The following is a 24,265-nucleotide window of genomic DNA, read 5'->3' on the forward strand; positions in this document are numbered from 1 at the left end:
TCTGTACATACACACAACTTAATGCAAAATATTGGCTGCACAGTGGGTTCAGCGGACTAAAAGATTTTTCATTTAAGAAAAAATTTAAAAAACTATTATTAGTTTTGTGTATATTTTTTTACATAATGAATTGACATTTAAAAAATTTTTTTAAATAAATTTTTTCAATAATGAAATGATTTAAATCAAAAAACAATTCAAATAAAAAATAGTAATTTCACGAATTTTTTAAATATTTTTTTTTATAACAAATTAATTTCCCGACTTTTAGACTTTGATTACTAAATGGCTTGGATGTTTTACTTAATTAATTTTTTAGTGAAAATAATGTCCCGACTCCCCTGTTCAACTGTTAGTCATTTAACTACCTCCTAACCTCACATTTTCAATAGCAGTTTTTTTTTCAAACTTATTATGTATGTATATGCTAACACTATTATTATTACATTTTCCCTTTTTTAATTTTTTAACTTTAATTTTTTATTGCAGTTACAGCAGTCTGCCTTATGATACGTTGGCAACACTATAATGGTGAGTTCTGTAAGATTTTTTTAAATATAGTCATTTCATGTCCTTAATACATTTTGAATAAAATTTTGAATATATAAATTATTTCAAAAAATAATAAGTATGGCAACTCCTTTTCATAACATACTTCAAATAATTTTTTTGGGTTTTCTTACTCTTTTCGTATTCTTATTATTTGGAGATTTATTCAAAAATATTTTATTTTAAAAACTTTTATTATTGAAAGTTAGGTGGCAACCCTTTTTATAATATACTTCAGATAATTTTTGTGAGTTTTTGTTTTATTTTAGTACTCTTTTTATTTGCAGTTTTTATTCAAAAATGTTTTTCTTTAAAAACTTTTGCTATTGACAGTTAGATGGCAACCCTATAAAAACATAATTTTGTGACTCATAATTAAGATTCAGTTTTTGAGTTGTTTAAATTGTTATTTTTCAGGGTTTTATTAATAATTTTACAATTAAAACACTTTGTATTCCAAGTAAGGTGGCAACATTATTAAATAGTATTTTTTTAGCAAATACTTTGTGCATTGTTTTTGGTATACACAATTTTCAAACTTTGAATGTGTATTCAAATCTGTTTCATTGTTTTTGATTTGAATTGAAAACATGTGGTAACCCTGTTTGAAATTTTTATAAACGCTCTTCAGCTTAAAAGTTTTACAATAAATTTAAGGCCAGCATTTTATTTATTTATATTGAACGCAGATACTGAGTATTTTAGTTTGAAAATAATTAAAACAAATTAAATTATAAATTTTTAATATTAAAAACAAATTAATTATAATGTTTTAAATAAAAAAATTAATTATGATTGTTTTTTAATGATTTTAAAGAAATTATTGAAAAAATTCAATTAAGAAAATGTATTAAAAAAATTATAATTAAATTAATAATTAATAAAATATTTTTTAAAAAATTATAAAAAAAAAATTGAATTATAAGTTTTTAATCAAAAAAAATTCATTATGATGTTTTTTAAATTTTAATTGAAAAAAATTTTGTTATAAATTTTTAATTGAAAAAATAATAATAATTATAATGTTTTAATTAAACAATTATTTGTAATTGTTTTGTAATGATATTAAAAAAATTATTGAAAAAATTCAATTAAAAATTATAATTAAATTAATAATTAGTAAAATCATTTTTAAAAAATTATAAAAAAACTTGAATTATAAGTTTTTAATAAAAAAAAATTAATTATGATGTTTTTTAAATTTTAATTGAAAAAAATTTCGTTATAAATTTTTAATTGAAAAAATAATAATAATTATAATGTTTTAATTAAACAATTATTTGTAATTGTTTTGTAATGATATTAAAAAAATTATTGAAATAAGTTTAATTAAGGACATTTTATAAAAAAATTTAAATAAAAAATCATTAATTTAATGTAAAAATTACAATAATCAAAATAAACACACTTATAAAATTATAATTCATTTAATTTTTATAAAATTCATACTTTATTACACAAAATTATCCCAACCCACCCCATTGTACCTGCATTTTGCCATCACTCAATCCATTGTCTGTCAAACTGTCAAGTACTTTGAGTCTTTGAACCGCCTGTCCACCTACTTGCCAGTATATTTCCATCATAGAACCCTTTTCCCGCAATACCATCGTCTTGCCTTTGTATGTATATACATACATATGTATGTATGTTTGTCTCTTGGCTTATGCCTCGCTGAGTGGTTGTCATTTGTTTTAAAATCCTCTAGCCATTGCCAGCTCAAATCACTTTCTCTTCAACAGAAAACGCAATCATGCTGTACTGCCCCGCCCACTTTGCTGCGTTAACGATACTGCCCATTTGCATTTTTCTGCTTGTTACTGTTTTTTCTGTTTCTGCTGTCGCTTTAGTTGCGTATTGTTGTTGTTTTCTTTTACTGTTGTTGTTGCCGTTTGCTTTTATTGTCGGTTATTACCGAAAAGTGCGTAGAAAAATGTTGATTTTTGTTGCTGTGATTGCGTGACAAACTCAATTCGTTGTAGCGATATTGTGTGCGCGCTTGAGGAGAGCTTCGGCCACGCCGCTGGCGCAACTCTTTCATCACACGCACACATATCTACGTTTGAACATTTTTTTTGTACTGCTACTCCTTCCGCTTTTTCTTTTCTTCGCAAATCTCCTTACACTTTTTTTATTTTTTGCTCCCCATGGACTCTTGCAATCAACTCGTTCAATTTGGCCACTCTCGCCTTTGGCTAGACGCGCATTTTTCTTCGCTTTCAATTTCAAATTCGAATTTATTTGCCTTGCGTAAGCGTTACCAAGTAAATGAATCTCATTTTTATACGCGTTCTCCTTGTTGTCATTATTCATTTTCACATTTTCCACATTTATTTCATTTTTATGCGTTTTCTTTTACTGCTAAATATTTACAATATACTCTGATTATTTGTTTGGAGCGTTAAATGTTAGCTGAAAAGTGGGCAGGGTTGCATTAGCTGGGCGATATTTCAAAAATTAGTAGTCTCACAGATAGTTGAACCACTGCGAGAGTATGATTCTCAGTTTCTTTGAAGATTCTTCAAGGTAAAAAGTGAAGCAACGGAATCAGAGTTTCGATAGGTCTACCTAGTGCTTCACTTTGTAGACTTCTTGGGTGTTGAAACAGTTCGCTTAGCAAACAACAGCAAGTAACAATCTTCTAAAACATATTTTGGGATGGGGTTTCCTCGGCGACCTTCTGCAACGCCAACGAGGCAATCGCGAATGGAGAAGACGCCATTAAGATGTTTGGAACCAAAATTCTATGTACATAATATGTGCTTGAAAGCCTAAAGGGTACTCGGCGTCCTCTAGTTTTGCAAATAGCTCTGGTATCCGCTAGTTTTCCGAATAACTTAACCCCATTTTTTTCCAATACCGCCGAAACAAGTTGATTTTTAAGTCTTCTATTAGAGGATCTGCAATTCATTCTGCAAAAATTAAGTTTTCTTAGACATCCGAACTTTAAATAGAGATCTACTACAATAGCGATACTAGTAAGAAGTCTATGGTAGATCCATCAGTTACACTATTAACTCAAATTAACTTTAGAACTCCGAAAATAATAATATTGGTAGCTGAGCTGGGAGAATGGGGCTGTAAACATATAAAAAATGCTCTATACTTATTCACCTAATTACTTTTTCTTCTTCTTATTTATTGGCGCTACAAAAACGCGCCAGTCGTTCTTCCTTTTCTTTCTCTCGAAAACTTGAAATGCCGACTCATCAGCTGTTGTCATCGAACAGTATAACCGAAAGGGGATTTTGAGTGACTTTATGGCTTTACTTCTCAATTACCTCTTCAGTCCGAAGTAGCAGCTGTTGGCAAGAGTTATTCTGCGGTGGATTTCGATGTCATCGGCGTACGCCGATGTCTTGTAGAAGATTGTATCTTCCCCATTCAGATCTGTAGCTCGAAATATTTTCTCCAGCAGTAGATTGAAGAAGTCACACTATAGGGGTCACCTTGTCTGAAACCCCATTTGGTATCGAACGGCCCGTAGAGATTCTTCCCGATCCGGACGGAGCCTTAGGTAGTGCTCAAAGTCAGTTAAAACAGCCGTATTAGCTTTGCGGGATTCAGACATAGCCTGCTAAAGGCAGCCACCTATTTATTATTGAAGTGAAATATGAATCTGAATCATTTAACAGATTCAAAGTGGCCAACATAAGAGATACTGAAATCATAAAAGGATCTTACTCTAACAGTTTTCATAGAAACAGTTTTCTATAGCTATATTTTCCTCGCCTCCGATTTTCAAAACAAATCTGAAACCCCAAAGCTGTATTTAGAAGACATTTTGGGTCTCATTTTCCAGGTGAGCATTTTTTATCCACGAAAGTAGTGTGATAAACAACGGTACCAAATTTTTTTTTTGGACGAAGCGCAAGCTCGATTTTTTTATGCTTAATGCAGCTCCGAAATGAATTCTCGACACTTCATTCTTAGAAATTTCTTCCATATTCTACCTTTACCTTCATTTTGCACTGTGCAACATTCACTCAATCCCATCACCAGCATTTTGTTCGACCACACCTCCTCCAACACCTTAACCAAGCTTCTTGCTCTTACCTTCATGTCGCATCTCTTCGATTTCTACTAATTTAAACTTATTTCCACATTACTTCTCGCTCCATTTCATTTGTTACTCATTTGTTTTTTTGTTTCCCACCCACTCTTCACACCTCCAAACCCTTCTTATTATTTATTTTATTTTCTTCTTCATCAGCAGCGCTAGTGCGTAAAAATTTCCCCTCATTTTATATATGCTACAATTCTTGTTTTTTTTTTTTCATTACTGAAAAAAGTAGAGATTTTTGCTAATGTCCTGCGACGCCTTTGCTCCGTTGCTTTCGTACCCTTCGACGGCAGCCCGGCTTAATTTATTTTCAAATGCCAAATAATAACGGTGATGTATCTGTATATATGTATGTATATATCATTATGTAAATGCTCATTATGTATTTATATTTTCGTGCATTAAAATAATGTCGCCAAAGTACAGTTAGGTCAAAAATGTCGTTAATTACGCTATTAGACAGTGGACCCGCTGCTGGCTTCTACGGACTGCGACCAACCGCCCACCATCCTTTCCATTTTTGTCGATTTTTCCTTTTCAACTTTTTATGATAATTTTGTCCTTCAAGTGCTTTTAATTGTTTGTGAATTTTGTAAGGATTTAATTGTAAGCCTTTGGGATCTATCCGCAACTGCGGCGGTGAAGAAAATGTCGCTAAGTATTTTCAAAACCTTTTGGCGCAGGATTAGGGAGAAGGAAGGTTATGAAAAGTTTGAAGTTTGGGTGTGACATTGAATAATAACAAAAATATTAAAAATATATATTTGTATATTTATTCGCGCTATTGAACGAGCTTCCTAAATTAATTATTGCGAGGAGGAGCATTGGCCTCGAAAAATTGCTATCCGTCTTCAACGGCTCCGTTAGTGGAACTGCTGGTCTGAACCCTGTTGTCGCATGTCGAAGGCCTATCATCAGTGTTGGTTGGGGGCTGTATGCTGAAGTTGTCTCTGGGTCTCCTTTACTTTTGCTTATCAGCGGCAAATACTGTCTCTTCCATATGTCTGAGAAAATGGCGTCGTTCAGACATGCATTATACATGGTTAGCAATAAGAGCGGGCGTTTCATAGAGATTAACTTTATTACTTCAGCCTTTATCCCGTCGGGCCAAGAGCGTTTTTAGCCTTTAAAGAGCTCGCGGCCGCGCTCATTTCCTACAAAGTAAAAGGGGGCATGAGGTCTCTTACGCCTGGGGTCTTTTCTCAGATTATGGGTTGAGAACAGAGTGTTTCCGATGAGCACAATCTAGTATCCGAGGCACCACAGATAGTTCTTCTCATTTATCTTTCCTATTGTAACTCAGTTTCGTAGTTTTATATTCCTTATGCTCTTACGTTCCATTCCCTTTTAGTTGGAAGTAAACATCTAAGTGTACCCTATCTCTTAGCTGTTGTTGGTATTTTATTTGGGCCCTCGAAGTAGGGTGGTTGCTACCAGCAGAGTTTTCTAGCACTTTCCACTCATGTAACTGGTTTCGTTTCCTTCAGCTACCAGTGTGATGTATGGATTTTTTTCACATTATGCTGACCTTCTGAAGGTGGATTATTTTTTGGAAACAATAAAATATTATGCAGTCTTTCAGTTTGTGACAGGGTTTCTCATATCGTATGCATTAGTCGGGCGCTTCTTATTCCCATTGCAGATGGACTAAGTTTAAACATCTGTAGCATTTTCTTAACTTTCTTCATGAATTTCATCCCGCGACTGATCCATCTTGCGCTATCGGCTGTTAACATCACATATGCGCGTATATGGAGCGCTGATCCTTACTGTTATTTCGACGTCTGCTTCCACTAGCAATAGTCTTACTTAGTGTTTGGCTTCTGCTACGATGGTTAATGACTCTAAGCCTCGGATCTCTGTTGTGACTTTCTGCTTTAGCTCGCTTAGAGAAGCTATACCACGTAGAACACATCTTGAGCACATTTTGTAGCTCCGATTTTGGTTTTTCACCTTTCTTCCGTTCGAAGATCAGGAGCCCGATTTTTTGTTTTCCGTATTGCCTAGACTTGCCCCTTGTCTTGGTTCTCATAACGTCTTGTCGTATGTCTTGAAGCACAGCGGCATAACTATGACATTCTGCCGGTTAACTTGGCATTGCTTTTGCCCATACTCTGGTTCGGTTTTTCCGTTTTTTTGCTTCTGTATATGGTGATCCATTTCGAAGTTCTCTACTTTTTTTAGAGAAAACTCACAGAAACTTCAAATTTGATGGGAAATGTTTATTAGCATTCGAAAGAACATTCTATGACATTTATTTTTTGAAGATTATCTCTTTAAAATGTTGGCCACGGCGACGTTTCATATGATCCATCCGTTGCGCCCAATTTTTGATGACTCGTTCAAGCATTTGCCTGGTACCTGGCGAATGACACGCGTGATGTTTCGTTTCAAGACCTGAATCGAAGCGGCATTGTACGCATAAACTTTATAGCTTACGTATCGCCACAGGAAAAAGTCTAACGGAGTGATATCACACGATCTTGGTGGCCAATCAACCGGCCTAAAACGGGAAATTATCTGCACACCGAAGTGTTCGCTCAATAAATCCATTGATTGGTGCAAGGTGTGGGAAGTGGAGACGTCTTTTTGAGTCCAAATGTCGCTGAGATCACGAGCTTCAATTTCAGGCACCAAATAGTCGATTATCATGACGCGGTTACGTTGTCACCAGCATTATTCTTGAACAAATATGGATCAACGATTCCACCGGCCCACAAACCACACCAAACCTTGCTGAACCTTTTTCTTGATGAAGAGCAGCTCTTGAATCTCTTCATTGTGTCAGAATTGGGTCTGAACAAAAGTTGGCTCGAAAAGATCGGATCTTTTTGAAACTTTCCAAACACACACACACCCAGAAATTCAAAACACGATTTTTCATAATTTTTCAAATTTATTTTTATTATTTATTTATCTGTATCGCATTCAGCTGAATCACTTCCTTCATTAAGCATTACTATTTGCTTAGCTCTTATCGGCCACTACATAAATTTCAGCACAAGTTTCATTACTTTGTTTGATTATTTCTTATCAAACATTACGTTAGCATATTTCTGTCTCTCTCTAACACGCTCAAATCTTCATTAGCTTTGCAGTTTATCAAAATTACAAAAAATTCCACCATATCATAACGGAATATTAGCGCACTATAACTACAGTTATTTAGCTGATATTTTTTTTTTATTTATATACTATATATAAACATATATGTATCTGTATATATATTTATAGTTATGTATATATTTATGTATAAGTATGTATATTGTTTTAATAATTTTCTGTGTCACATGCATTACAAGTATTTTGTTTAAATATTTATTAGTCATTAAACGGTTTAGTAGGCAATGCATATTTTTCACATGACTGTATATTTTTTGGTTTTTATTATTTTATTTTTTCTGCAGTTTTCTTATTGATAATTACATAGCAATATTTATTTATTTATAATTTTTTATTAATCTACTTTTTTGTTTTTTATTTTATTCAAATTTTTATTTTATTGCATATAATAAATATATATATTTTTTTTATTTTAGTAATTTTGTATATGTCTATTGCATATAAATTTTGGTTATTTATATTTTTGATCATTTATGTATCTTATGTATGTATTTGTGTAAATTGTATAAAAGAGTAATGCGGAAAGTGTGTGTTTACATTTTTATTGTTAAAAATTAAAAATTTTATTTTTTTAATTTAACTTAATTTTTATCTGGCTTTTTAGTAATGAATATATATTTTTTCAGATCTTTACCCTTATTTTATTAATTCAATTTTTTCATATTCTTGATTATTTTATTATTTATTTATTTGTAATTATTAAAAAAAAACTTTTTGCACTTTGTTGTTTTACTATTTTCGGTTTTATTTCATTTTATTCCGATATATTTTTACCTATTTTATTAAAATTTGTTTTATTTTATTTTTGTTTATTTTATTTTATTGTATATTTTGTTTTATTTTATTTTATTTTATTTTATTTTATTTTATTTTATTTTATTTTATTTTATTTTATTTTATTTTATTTTATTTTATTTTATTTTATTTTATTTTATTTTATTTTATTTTATTTTATTTTTTTATTTTATTTTATTTTATTTTATTTTATTTTATTTTATTTTATTTTATTTTATTTTATTTTTTTATTTTATTTTATTTTATATTATTTTTATTTTGAAATCAAACCAATATTTAATTACCGATTAATCAATGAAAATAGATAAATCGATATCATAAATACTTGGCGTTTGATAAACTATTGATTAAAAGTCGATTAAAATAGATAAAACCTAAAACTCTTTATTTTGTTTTTTTTTTTATTTGAAATATGGCGATATACCTCAAAAATCTAATTTGATAATTTATCGTTTAAAATAAATCAACCCTAAATCGCCATTTTTATATAGGTATCGTAAGTACTTGACTTTATACTATATACTTTATATGTAACTATCAAATCGATTGAGATAAATTAAAAGTCGATTAAAATAAAGAAACGCGAAATTTTTGTATCGCTATTATAAATATTTGACTTTTAGCAATATATTTGAAAGCTGTCAGTCCAGTTTGTTAAATTATCGATTAAAATCGGTTATAAATCGATATACATTTTTTTGTAAAACCAATTTCTTGTACTGAAATCACCTAAATTTTACTTTTAGCAAAATACAGAAAACCTCTCAATTATGATTTGATGAATTATCGATTAACCTTACCTTTTTTGGTATCGATATCATAAATATTTGTCTTATAACATTTGAAAGCTAGTAAATTCGACTTGAAAAATTATCGATTAAAAATCGATATGAATCTATTCAAAAAAACAAAAAATTCTTGTACCGAAATCATGAAAGTTTGACCTTTAGCAAAATATTTTTAAACCCATTAATTATGATTTGATATAAAAGACAGCTAGTAAATCCGACTTGATAAATTATCGAATAAAAATCGATTCAGATATATAAAATCAACATTTATTTTATCGTTTCATAAAAACTACTAGAGTTTTAGCGTTACATTTGAAAACTATCAAATCAGGTTTATTAAATTATCAAGTCTAGAAAAATTAGTTAATTATCGATAAAAAATCGATTATCGATATTAAAAATATTTGATTAAAGCAATTTATTCAAAAACTTCAAATCCGACCTAATAAATTATAGATTATAAAACGATTAAAATTGATAAAATCGATAACCAACTCGTATCGATGTCATAAATGTTAAACTGATAATTTTATTTCATTTTATTTTAATTTTTATACAAATTTATTTATTCTTTTTAATATAATTTCACGTTATGCCTTTTTAATTTTATTTTTTTTTCTTTGTTTTCTATTTACATATATTTTATTTTATTTAATTTTGGTATTTTATTTTTTTTTTAATTAAATTTTGTTATACGATATTGTACTTTATTTTATATTGAACTTTATTTATTAATTATTTTATATTTTTGTGTTTTATTTAATTTATTTTTTATTTGGTTTTATTTCATTTAATTTTATTATATTTTTTAATTTTATTTATTTCTTATTTATGTTTCTTTTTTATTTAATTTTTGTATTTTATTTATTTTTAATTAAATTTTTTAATATTTTTCCTATTTAAATTCTTTTATTTTATTTAATTTTTGTACTTAAATTTTTTTATTTCATTTTATTTATGAATTATTTATTATTTTATTTTTTATTTTATTAATTTTTTTTTTTCAATTGTGTTTTTTATTTCATTTTTAATTTTTTTAAATTTTATTTTTTTTTTTTTCAATTAAAATTTTTTTTGTTTTATTTTTTTTATTTAATTTATTTAATTTTTGTATTTTATTTATTTTTATTTTAATGGATTTTTTGTTAAGTTTTATAATTTTTATATTTTATGCTGTATTTATATGTTTATATGTTTATATTTTTTATTTCCTCTTTCTTTTTTCACTCTCAGCTCCTAGAAGTATGCTTTGTAGATCTGCCTTCGACATTCCTCAGTATGCATAGCTTTATTTTACTAACTTACGAATGGCATTATACTTGTATTTTACATAATTACTCATATTTTTTATGTTTTTATAAAATTACAAACTGTTGTTGTTGTATTTTTAATAATTACATAATGGTTTTATTTTTGTAAAATACAATTACATATAAATCATTTGCTTCATTTACTGCTCTTCACTTACTGCTCAAATTCATTTTAATTACTAGCTGCATTACACTACCATATCCATTAGTTTACCGTTTCATATCCATTACTTTACCGTTTAAGCTACACCTACAGCAAATAACCGTTAAGGTTATTTAAAAAAAAACTAACCAGTCTATTGTAAATGCATGGCATTAGTTAGGATGCTTCTTTATTACACTATTTCTGCTTTTTGCTGCATATTGCATACTTTTAGGCTACGCGTATTGAGTTAGACGACAATTTATAATTGTAAGTTATGCTTGTATGTATGTATGTATTTGTATGTAAGTAAGTACTTATGCTTTTGTATAAATTATTGTATGAAATATTTTACAGTTATTTTCTTATATTTGCCGTTTATTGTATTTAATAGTAGTATACGTCAGTTGTATTGAATATGTTTGCTTAATTTGATTACCTGTTGCTTGTCTTACACTAAAAAAAGAATAAAAAATATGGAGTTCGTTAAAAGTTTTGAAAGAAGTTTGCTTGCACCTGAATTACTATCTCTTTTTGGCGTTCTTTGTTGCTTACATATATACTGATTTTCATGATTGATTTCTAGTAATACTATTGCGTACATTTGCTCACTCGCTTGTCCTCCTCTGCGTGCTTGATGGCACTTTTATCATTTTTTATTTAATTTTTTATTAACTTCCTCTTTCCTAGTCACTTTTTATGGCTGACAGTATTTTGAAATAACTTTCTTTATTATTTTTTGCGCTTTTTGCTATTATTTTTGGCGTGATTGTTTACAAATTGCACGCTTGTTTGCTAATCATACATATATCACTCAAGCTTGTAAAATGTCAGAATTTTTGTATCATTCGGAGTTTTTCAGTATTATATTTGCTATTGCTAATTTTTTTTAATTTTTATATTTTTACTGCTTGCTGATTTGTTGAAATGAAGAAAAAAGTAATTGGAGCCGTATCACGAATGACGCTGGAGAAAACATATTCACTTAATTTCATGAAAATTTCTTAAATATTGCACCATATTAACAACAAAAATCCGGTCATTAGGACGAAAATCATTGTATGGGAAGTAAGACCGCTTAAAGGCCAGTTCTTCAACTTTAAAATTAAATTACATCATCGATATCATAAATCATTATTCTTTAAGAGGTTATAGCACTTTTAATAGCTGCAAACATAACCTTTATCTGAAAGATGGGCGTGGAATAATATGCTTTCGAATTATTTGAGAATGATAATAATCTCACAATGAGTTCTTGTAACGATTTCATGAATATTCGACTCTTAGCGATATATTTTAAAACTATTTAATCTGACTTCAAAAGTATCGATTAAGAATGATAAAAGCGTTATTTCTTGCATCGATGTCAAGAATATTTGATAAATTATCGATTTGAAAGTCGATTAAAATAGACCAAACCTGATATTTCTTATACCGATATCATGCATATTTGTCTACATATTACCCATATATTGAAACACTATTAAACCTGATTCGATAAACAATCGATTAAAAATGTTAAAAGGAGTATTTCACGCGTCAATATCACTAATATTTCAGTTTTAGCCGTATATTTGTTGAATCTAATTTAATAAATTATCAACTAAAATCGATTAAATTACATTAAAACCGATATTACTTACATATATCGATATCATGCATATTTAATTATTACCAACATATTGGAACTATCAAATCTGATTTGAAAATTATCGATTAAAAATAATAATTCATCGATATCATGAATATTTTATTTTTATCCATATATTTTTTATATCGTATTCGATAAATTATCGATTAAAAATCGATTAAGAAAGATAAAACCGAAACTTACTGTATCGATATCAAGCATATTTGTCTTTCACTGATATATTTGAAAAGTGTCAAATCGGAATTGAAAACTTAGCGATTAAAAATCTATTAATGCACATTAAATCGTCCTTCTTTTATCGATATCAAGAATATTTTAATTCTAGCGAAATTTTTTAAAATTCTCAAATGTGATAAATTATACATGTACATATATATAAATTTTGAATTTTAGCGAGTTATATTAAAATCAAATATAACTCAATAAATTATCGATTATGGAACGATTAAAATAAATAAAATCGTCATTTCTTGTAACGATATCGGGAGTATTTAAGTTTTAGCAAAATGATTAAACTCTCTATCAACTGATTTAATAAATTATCGATTAAAAATCGGTTAATATTGATTAAAATAAACCAAAACTATAATTATTTGTATTAGAAAACTGTCAAATCGAATTCAATTAAAAATTAATTAAAGCATGTAAAATCGACATGTCTTGTATGGATATCGTGAATATTTGACTTAAACAATATATTTGAAGACTATCAACTGATTTAATAAAATTATCGATTAAAAATCGATTAACATCGATTAAAATAAACCAAAACCGTTACCATAATTGTTTATATTTGAAAACTGTCAAATAGAATTAGGTAAATTATCGATTAAAAATCGATAAAAATATAAAAAAATTTCTGGTATCGATATAATGAATATTTGACTTTTAGCGATCTATTTAAAAACTGTCGAATCTGACTTGAAATTAAAATGCTTCAATAAATTTAAAAGTTGCTCATCCATTTTTTCTATTTGTAATTATCGATTTTTTGACAAAAAAAAATATTTTTAGCATCGCGAAATTTTTACATCTGCTCTTTTTTTATAGTCAAACTCTCATTTCCTGCAATATTATTTTGATTGCTTGTTAAGCTCATTTTATGCCACACTAACCTAACTTAATCATGCTTGTTAACATGCTTGAATGAAATTTTTCAACGTTTGCTTGAGCGCCCTAAATCCTGACTTTGCTCAGCGCTTACTCCAAACTCTTAGCCTGCAGTGCATTTAAATATGTTTCATTTTGAAAAGTGCAAGTTCTTAGCTATTTCAGTCAATCGTTTTACGCTCAGTGTGCGCTTGTATAAAATGCTTGAATAACCGTAGTCTTTTTGCTTGTTTGTATTCTTGTATTCACTCTCATATTTGCTTAGTTGCTGCTTTAAAATTTACATCTGTAGTATCAAAAAGTGTAAGTTTAAGACTATGTGGTTGTAGTGCTAGTTTCCCTATTTACTTGGCCATTAAGTTGCTTGATTATTTTATGTCATTCATTGGTTTACTAAACTGCTTTTTATTAATTACTGTTTGTTGTTGCTTTTAATTTCGTCTCTAATGAGTTCTCAAAGTAAATTCGCTTGCTGAAAGTAAACAATTTTCATTCTTCCCTAGGTTTTGATTTTGTCATAAAATTTCCGCAACGTGTTGCTTGACAAGCATTGTTCTGTGTTTGCTGATTTTTTCGAAATTCATTCTTATTATTTTCTACTACAAATATTTACTTTTTAGTGATTTTTTCGGTAAAAAGTTTTTACGATTTTGTTTTAACTCTTTTGTTTTGGAAATGTGCTGCCTACATGCTTGAGTTGCTAAATTTTCTGATTGCTTGAGTTGTGTTTTACTGTGAGTCTTGCTTGAAGTTCGAATTTTCACTGCTTACTTGTCATAAATTCTATTTTTTTTTATAAAAAGTGGAAAGTTTTTTATAATTCACGCGTTTAGTTGCTGCTTTTTATGCTTGATCGGTTGATTGAAGACGTGTTTTAAATTTATTTTTATTGTTTTCCTTTCATTGGTAGTAATTTTTGCATGGAGAAAAATCTGAGTTTTTATAAAAATTTAAAAATTGTTGTTATAAAAGTTATTGTTGTTTTAACTTTGTTGTTTTTATGTATAATCATTAAATTTTTACTCTATTTTTTATCTGTTTATGCCTTGAAACTACTCGAAATTCCACAAAAGTTAATAGAGTCTGCTCTTTTGTTGTTGTAGTTTTTTATTTTCCATTTTGTTTCTTATTAATTTTTATTTTATTTGCAACTTTTGTTGATTTCATATTCCATCTATTACTACAATACTTCAAGCTTAGTCAAGCAGTTGGAAGGTTGCCACACATTTGTACACATTCTTTTTCGAACTCATAAATTCCAAAATTTTAGTTTTTTTAATAAAAAAGTTTTTGATAAATTTTCAAATAATTTCAAAAAAATTAAATTTTTTGAGCAAAAAAATTTATAAATTTTTAGCAAAAAAATATTTGCTATTTTATAAAAAATTTTATAAATAATAACAAAAAATTCATAAAAACTCAAATAAATGCAAACATTTTATTATCTTTATCAAAAATTTTTTTTTTATATCCTAAAAGAAAAAAAATTCTGAATTTTTGGTAAGAAGTTTGCATAAATTCCCAAATGAATTCAAAATTTTAACTTTTTTTGTAAAAAATGTTTGGTTAAATTTTCAAATAATTTCTAAACATTTATTTCTTTAGTAAAAAATTCAAAAGTATTAATTTATTTCCAAAAAATTTGATAGGTTCTCAAATAAATTGAAAATTTCTTAGTTTTTAATAAAAAAAAAGTTCATAAAAGCTCAAGTAAATTAAAAATTTTAATTTTTTTAACAAACATTTTTTTAAATCCCAAAAAAATTCAAAAATTTTCATTTTTTAGTAGGAAGTTTGGATAACTTCTCAAACAAATTCAAACCCTTTTATTTTTTTAAGTAAAAAACTTTTATGAAAACTCAAATAAATTTAAAATTCTAAATTTAGTGTGAAAATTTTGTATAAGAACCCAAAAATTATAAAAAAAAATTTTAAAACTTTTTTGTACAATCTGAAAAAAATTCAAAAACTTAAAAATTATAAAAAAAATTCTAAAACTTTCTTGTACAATCTGAAAAAAATTAAAAAACTTGAAATGTTTGCTAAAAAATTTTAAAAAATTCTCTAATAACATATTTAGCACGAAAGACACTAAAATCAAATTTTTTCATTGAAATTTTAAATATTTATATTTCGATTCAGTAAACAGTCGATGGCAACATGTACAAAATTTCAAACAATTGTAAGCAATTCTTAAAAAAAAATTATGAAACACGTACAAAAACCAACTCAATAAATTTCGAAAAATTTTCATAAAATTTGCTTTTTGAAAATAATTTCAAAAATTGAAAAATAAGTTCAATGAAATACCAATTTGTTTAAACATAAATATATTTTTGATTTTATTTATTATTTCACAGTGTGTTTATAAAATATGTGTACAATTTGTTAGTTCAATACTCGTAGGTATATTTTTGAAGGTCAACACATTTTTACCATAATGAAATATGTATACATAAATATTTTATATAAAATACAAAATAATAATGTGAAATATTTTTTCAAAACTATTAAGAAAAATTTAATAATTTAAATACTTTAGTTTTAATATAGCCAAATCTGATTTCCTCAGTATAAAAAATATAATAAAGCCTTTTCTTGAAAAATCTTCCCTGTCCTTCGAAAAATATTTAAAAAATTTTATATAATTTTTATTGTTGGAAAAAATAAATTGTATTTTCCAGTTCAAAAAGTTTTTGTTTTTTTTTCATATTTAAAAAGAATTTTTAATATTAAAACGAAACTTCGAAAAATTCTCAATTATATAAATATGTATATGTTGAATTTTTCCTAAATTTTGAATTTTGTAGAATTTTAAAATTTTTAAATAAATTTTGCAAACATTTCAAGAAAAAAAATTAATCTTTTCAAAAAAAAATTTTAAGTAACTCAAATAAAAACTTTTCTACAAAATTTCAAAACTATAATAGTGCCTAGAATTTTAAGATTTTTTGAATTTTAAAAAATTTTTAAATTTCTGAAAATTTTCAAATATTTTGTAATTCTTTAAGAATATGCTAAAAATGCTAAAACTTTTTCTACAAATTTCCAAAAATCATATACATATGTATATACTTCCTGTAATTTTAGTATTTTTTGAATTATTAAAATTCCCAATTTTTTTTTTTTAATTTTTGAAAATGTCTAAATTTATTAAATTTTCTAAGAACATGCTAGCATGGCTAAAAGCTTTTCTTCAAATTTTTCAAGCTATATGTATGTTTATTTCCTGGATTTTTAGAATTTTTTTAATTTTTATAACTTTCTAAACTTGTTGAATATTAATTTTTTTTTACTTTCTATTTTGTTTTTAAAAAGTTGGAAGGACCTACAAATCTACGAAACTATTAGTTCTCGTAATTTTAGAATTTTCTACAAATTTTTGCAACCTGGAATTTTAGAATTTTTATAATTTTCTAAATTTTTTGAATTTTTAATTTTATCGAAATTTGCTATTTTAAATAAACTGGAAAGACCTACAAATTAAGTTTATTTTTTTTTTATTAAACAAATTTTTATGTATAAAATGTTTATAATCTAAGTTTTTTGAATTTTTTAGCAATACTTATGTTGACTTAAATAGAAGATTTTCCTTTATTTTTCTAAGGTAGACACATCTGTACATATGTACTTCCTACAAATTTTAGAACTTTTCCAATATCTAAAATTTTCCAATTTTTTGTAATTTTTCGAAAATATACCGGCTTAGATAAAAACTTGTCTATAAATTTCAAAACTACCATATACATATGTATATTCATACATACATACATACATACATATGTATGTATGTATATATTTTCTGGAATTTTAGAATTTTTAAAATTGTCTAAGTTTTTCAAATTTTTTAAAATTTATAATTTTTAAAAAGTTTTCTACAAATTTTCGAAGCTGCTGTATATATTTTTCTTGATAATTTAGAATTTTTAAAACTTTTAAAAATTTTTTGAATTTTATAATATGTATACCATATATGTATGTATGTTTTCTGGAATTTTAGAATTTTTAAAATTTTCCAAGATTTTTGAAGTTTTTAAATTTTTATTTTTAAAAAATTTTCCACATGTTTTCGAAACTACTGTATATACATATGTACATACATATTACATTTTTCTTGTTATTTTAGAATTTTTATAAATTCAAAATTTTTTGAATTCTAAAATTTTTAAAAACTTTCTATATTTTCTTTTTTTAATATTTAAAATCAGCTGGAATGATCAAAAGCATTTCTACAAGTTTTCAAAACTATATACAATATACTGTTATAATTTGGGAATTTTTTAACTTTATAAAATTTTTGAGAAGTTCAAAACTTTTAAATTTTTTATAAGCTGGCATTTCAAATATATTTTTTTTTTTTGAATTTTCACATAAACTGCAAAAGAGGAAAGCAATAATTAAAATAAAAAAACGAAAATTTGAATTTACACAAAATAAAATTTATTTCTTTAAAAAACAAACATTTGAGATACAACAAAGGCGCACACGCAATGCTTATGTAATGCTAATGCTTTTATATCATAACTTTTTTTATTTTTGTCATAATTTTTATTTCATTTTTATAATAATTTGTATTTTATTTTTTCAATTATTTTGATATTTTATTTTACTTTTATAAGTATTTATATTTTTTATATTTTGTAGTATAGTAGTTGCTGTATAATATTCGATAAACTGCTTTTGTATGGCATTTACAAATATCTGTGGTATACAATTACATTTTCTATGTAATAAATATATAATATAAAATTATGCAAAACTGTAGATTTTTTACATAAATATTTTCGACGCCTTAATAAGTATTTTTTCGCATTTTTATATTTTTGTTTTTGTTAATTTTTTTTTTGTTTAATTTTTTTTTTTTTTTTTTTTCTAGCAAATTTCATTTATTTAGCAAAATTTATTAATAATTTATTTTTTTTTTCATTTATTTATTTAGCGTATTTTATGCATAGTTTAATTTACTTTATAATATTTCATTTACTTAGTAATTGTTTGAGAGTAACTTTTGCTTTCAACGCACTAAAATTGCTACGAGGCATTTTATAGTAGAAAAAGCGGGGAACACTGATACTTTGACAGAATTTTAGTTTATTTATTTATATTTTTTTTTGGAATTTTTATACATATTTTTTGTATTTAACATACTGTACAAGCGTAACAACTAAATTTTACAATCGAAAAAAATGCAAAAATTATTATTTCACAATTTTAATTATTTTTTTTACAAAATTCCATGCCTGTAATTAACGGCGCCTCGTCGCACGAAACGCACAAATCAGTTTAATATTTTTCTTAAAAACTTTTTAACTGCCCAATCGGTTTAGCTTTTTTAAAATTCATTTTTTTTTTCAAATATTTTAAAAAATATTTTTTTCAAATATTTCTGTTTTTAATTTTTTTCAACTTATTTTTCATGTTTCAAGTGAAATGCTTTTGCTTAGGAACAATTTAATTACTATTATTATTAATTATTTTTACACACAAATAAATTTGCTTTAGAAATTTTATGGAAAAGCGGTATTTTTCATTTTATTATTTTTTACAAAATTCAAAAATTCATAAAATTAATTTCCTTTCCGTTTCATTTCACATATTACTTTAAGAATTTCACTTAAATAAGTACATACACATACAAGCTTAGTTTGTAGACGCCAATTGGACAATAAGAAATTATCTTTTTAGTTTACAAATTCTTATTTTTTTTCAAATTTTACACTAAAAGCTAAACGCTAATATTCGCTTCTAAATCGTAAGGCGTTAGAGTTAATTTCAATTATTATACAAATAATAAACTACTTCATAACTTTGTTCGAAAATTTTTCGCACACATAAAAGTGTAGACTTATATTTACAGTAAAATGAAATGAAATTCAGGGTTTCAAGTTTGCATTACATGCTGCTGGCAATCGTTAAATGTGTGTAGATTTGCCATTTTGGTACAATAATACTAAAGTACTAAATATTCGTTTAGTTGCTGCTTAATGCGAAATAAAAATTTGGCTTATAATTATATTATTTTAGAATTAGACAAATTTTAAATTTCGTTTAAAAATTTTTGCTAAAATACAAAATTCGCATGACATATTAATTGGATATTTGCGAAGTATTGCTTGCCTAATACAGGTGGAGCACAAAGAGTGGAGATTTCACGATTATTTTATGGCGCTAATATGTTTAAAGGATTTTGTTAAGACAAGACACATACAAAAATGTTTAGGGACGAAAAATTTAGTGGAGAGTTCTTGGAGGGTTGTGTAGAGTTTCGCAAATATTATTCTTTAGCATTTAGACGCATTTGCTTAAGCGCTTTTACGCATACTTGCATTTTTATAGCGAATAAATTTTGTGGAGAGTTGTGTAGAGTTTTGAAAAACTTAAACCAAAGCGTTTATGCACATTTGCGTGAACTGTTCTGCGCAGATTTGGGATTTATTAGTTAAAAATCGCGTGGAGAGCTGTGTAGAGTTTTGAAAAACTTAAACCATGGCGTTTATGCACATTTGCGCGAGCTGTTCTGCGCAGATTAGGGATTTATGAGTTAAAAAACATGTGGAGAGTGGTGTAGAGTTTCGAAAATCTTATTCCTTAGCATTTGCACGCATATTCTTAAGCGCTTTTACTTATACTTGCATTTGTATAGCCAATAAATTGTATGGAGGGTTGTGTAGAGTTTACAAAAAATTATAATTTTTTAAAAAATGTAATGCGCTATCCTTTTATGATTCAAAGGATATAGATTTTTTTGAAAACTTCTTAGCTTATTTTATAGATGCATTACTGAGTGCCTCACTTAGCAAATTACCTTCCCCCTTTTCGCTTCAATCAAGTAGTATGGCATATTGTACAATTCCTAGGCGTAGACATTTTGAAAGCATTTAAGTAGCGTTTTGTTATCTTAACCTAAAAAAAATTTTGCGCGAAAACTCGCTTTACTCTAAAGCATTAATGCCTGTATGTATGTAAATCTTAACTATTAGACGTCCATACCATATGTATTTATGTATGTATAAGCATGTAAATATATATAAAAATTTGTTAATTTTATATATAGCTGAATTATAAACTACATTAAAAGGACATATTTTGTGCCTATTGCCGCCGCAATTCGCTTAGCAACTGGCCGCGCAGCAGACACAGGTTCTGAACCCTACCTAAGCATAACACATAAATCTCTCCACCTTTTTCGGCGCTCATATACGCAGCGTTCTCGCTCGCACTTCGCAACACTAGCAGGCGTTTAGGCAGCCGCCTCAGCGCTATATTTTACCAACCGCACAGAAACCAATGCCGGCGACGTTGGCCTCCGCCACATCCCTAAACCCTATGCGTCAGCTGCGTCGAATCGCTGCGTTTGGGTGGTGGTGGCGGTGGCCGCTTCTTGCGTTGTGCCGCTGCTGCAGCCACCGCCGTGCCGCTCATAGGGAATTGTGGTTCCATCATGACTGCTGTGCCGCCCATGCCGTTCGGCGCATCATTCGCATGCAAATTTTCGTAGAGCGCATACTCGCTCGGCGGCGGTGGTGGTGCGCCTGCGCCATAATGCTCCTGCACCCAATTGCTCACATTGGCCGTCTCGCGGTAGTAGTGTGTGGTGGCGGAGGCATTCAAATTGTGCAACTCGTCGTTAAAATCACGAAAGCCGAGCACTTCATGCGGCGTTGTAGCCGGTTCCAGTTTGCACTTCTGCGCCACTTGCCATTTCTTACGCATTACGCGCTGCAGATCCTTGAGAAAGTCACGCGGCGGATTCGAGGTGGACTCCTGCAGGCGCTTCGGTGAGCCAAAGTCGATGGAACTGCAGTTCGAAGAGTTCGTGGAAAGACGCGTCATATCAGCGCGTGGCGGTGGCAGCGGACAAGGCGCGTAACCATAAATGGGCTGTGCGTGCATTTGCATTACACACACGGGCGGCTCGGGGGAGCACATTTTGCGACGCAACAACACTGGCGAATCGGCGAAGGAGACTTTCTTTTGTGTGCCCGTATTCGTTGGTGGTGGTGGTGGTGGCAGTGCAGCGGCCGCAGCATTTATACCACTGTTGTTGTTGCTATTGTTCATATGCTGAGCGTGCGCTTGCCCCACATACTCTGGTGGCGCCTTGTAGGGTGGCGCCGGTCCCTTGACGGGCGTTTGTTGCGATTTTTGCGGCTTTGCAGGCACCGCCGGTGGCATGCCGTTTGACTTAAGGCCACCAGCACACGCGTATTCTTGTGGCGGCTGTGGATATACCATGACATCTTCTGGTGGTGGCGGCGGTGGCAATGAAACCAGCGACAGCTGTGAGCCGTATATCTCATGTTCATCGGTAATCGGCGGCGGCGGTGGTGGTGGCGGCAGCGAGTCTAGCGAGAGTGTTGATGAGGACATGCAGTTTGTGACGCCGGCCACATCGTTAACAGGTGTGGCGCGTGACGCTTCATATTCCAGCAGCGGTTTGGTGCAAATGCTGGGTGTTGGCGTAGGTGTCGAATTGGAGGAACCAGATGAATTGCAAGCGGTTGCGTTCATGCTTTCGGCCGAACCGCGTTTGGCCACAGCCGCTGTGGGCTGGCGCCGTTTTAGTGTACCGCTACCGTTGCTCTCTTGCGATTTGCGGCGACTGTGTCGACGCGTTAACGTGCCGCTGCGCTCAGGCGAGGTGGCGTCCTGCACATCAGCGCCACTGCCCTCACAAATAGTTATTTCACCGACTTCCTTCAACTGGCGCGTCATAGTAGTCAACGGTAGATTTGGTTTCATCGAAGGTTTACGCTTAATGGTGCCTGTGGTGAATTCAGAGTCGAAGCCGTTGTTGTCGTCCGAAAGGCAGCCACTTGACGAAGATGAGGAGGCGCGCGAAACGCGTCCGCTCGAATTGGACATGCTCGAAACGGCAGAGGAGACGCTACCGCACTGTGAAGGAACAGCCGATGAGATGCTGCTAATCGATTCGCTACGCATCGACACGCCGAAACTGCTCTGTGACATCACATCACCCAAACTGAGATCATCCATTAGTGTTTTGTGGCTATCCCACAGCTGTTTGCCGTATTTCGAAATGCGTATGGCCGTGATCCACTTCTCCATTGTCTCCAAATCCTCAGCGCACAGCATTTTCAATGTACGGCATGTTTTACCCAATGACGAATCAACGGCTGACTTGAAGCCGAACGCATAGTCCGTGGGCGACTTCCATTTCTTCTTCCAGCCCAAACCGCGATACACATTGTAGCCATTGAAGAGCGTTAGACAAGCTAAATCACGTGTGTTCTTCGTTTTCTCTTTCGGAAAGTAGTAGAGACCGGAAGATCGCAACACGAAGTGATAACGCTTCCAGCCCTTCTTCGAATCGGCTTTCATATATAGTGGACCATCGACCTGCAGCTGTGAGTTGGTCTCGAAGAACTCCTCCAACAACATGGCGCGTGTATGCTCATCATGTTGACTGCCAGGCGCCATTTGTGGGCCCGGCAAGTAGATTTCGGGTTTGGCAAAAAGCGATACCTTGTCGCTGCGCTGTTGGAAAAGCACACGATTGCCCGCATCCGAATTCCAAGTCATTAAATTATCCACCAACAGCTCGTGATCCTCGAAGAGACGCTCTGGGAATAACAAAGCAACGGTAAAATAAATTCATCATCGAAATACCACTAGTACTCACCCATTTGCAGATCACCCAAATTCTCCACCAGCGCCCAATTGGCTTGCATGTGCACGTGATTCTTATCGGCCAGCAAGCGTGTCACGTGACCACATGTCATGCGCTCATCAACCAATAGCGACTTGGAAGCGCCGTCCGAGGTAAACGCCTTCACAAACAATCTGCGTATGGATGGATGCTCCAACTTATGCAGCGCCAACTGTATCTTGGCCGCCTTGCTGCTGCTCAATGTAGTGCCGCTCAACTGTTGTTGCATATACTGAAGCTGCTGTTGCTGCTGCAACTGCTGCATTTGCTTGTGATGCAGCGCCGAGCTAGCGCTGCTCGAGGCGGACGACTCGCTGGACAAGAGCGAAACCGTATCACTGAAAGCGGAATCATTGTCCGGCGACTCGGTGCGCGGCTCGCGCATCATGCCCACCACACCGCCACCCACACCAACCATAGTGACACCCATCACACTGCTCACGCTACCGCCGCTGCCCACGCTACTCTGTCCGTTCTCCGAAACGCCCGAGGAGGAGGCCAACGAATGCGTGGTGGCACTGCTGCCGCACTCCGACGAACCGGATAGCGAAATAGTTGTGGCACCTGAAATGGTGGAATTTGTGCGCGAATGTGTGCGTGTTGGCGGTGCTGTACCCATGTTCAGGCCGCTTGTTTGATTTACATGCTGCTGCGGTCCAGGCACACCGCAACCGGGTAGAAAGGCAGCATCACCGCAATTAATTTGCGCCTCCAATAAGCTCAGCTCGCCCAATATCATGTCCAGTTCGGACTCTTGTGTCTCCTCCAAATTGGCCATCGAGATGCGGTAGGTGTGCGATTTGGCCTCGGCTGTGGTCAGACAACGATCGCTGTACTTGCGCAGCTTAATGGCTGCCGCAGTTTGTATCGCCGCCGCCGTAGACGATGGCGACGACGATAAGACTGTCACTTGTTGGGCTGTGACCGATGTGAAGGTGTTTTCGCGCCGCAATGGGCTGCCGCTCGAAGCTAATTGCGTGAGACTTCTAATCTGTAGGCGAGAGTAAAGTGAAAGACATGTTATTTGGCGAGTGAAAGGTGGCGACGGCATAAAAATTAAT

The 24,265-nt window shown here is 30.6% G+C and overlaps 1 protein-coding gene and 1 long non-coding RNA gene across 2 annotated transcripts in view; one reads left to right on the top strand and one right to left on the bottom strand.

Annotated features, from left to right (window-relative positions):
* LOC126758785 (uncharacterized) overlaps window positions 1-24,265 on the top strand; it is a 154,701-nt gene that overhangs the window by 58,506 nt on the left and 71,930 nt on the right. Inside the window, exon 2 of the long non-coding RNA XR_007666882.1 lies at window positions 490-531. This is a non-coding gene — a long non-coding RNA (uncharacterized LOC126758785). The remainder of the gene's footprint in view (window positions 1-489; window positions 532-24,265) is intronic.
* LOC126758771 (ras-associated and pleckstrin homology domains-containing protein 1) overlaps window positions 17,952-24,265 on the bottom strand; it is a 39,536-nt gene continuing 33,222 nt past the window's right edge. Inside the window, exons 2-3 of the mRNA XM_050473150.1 lie at window positions 23,178-24,195; window positions 17,952-23,118 (exon numbers count right to left, since the gene is read on the bottom strand). Of these exons, the coding sequence (XP_050329107.1) occupies window positions 20,852-23,118; window positions 23,178-24,195 (3,285 nt within the window). The 3' untranslated portion in view covers window positions 17,952-20,851. The remainder of the gene's footprint in view (window positions 23,119-23,177; window positions 24,196-24,265) is intronic.

Source organism: Bactrocera neohumeralis, chromosome 5, assembly GCF_024586455.1.
Source record: "Bactrocera neohumeralis isolate Rockhampton chromosome 5, APGP_CSIRO_Bneo_wtdbg2-racon-allhic-juicebox.fasta_v2, whole genome shotgun sequence".
Lineage (NCBI taxonomy): Eukaryota > Metazoa > Arthropoda > Insecta > Diptera > Tephritidae > Bactrocera > Bactrocera neohumeralis.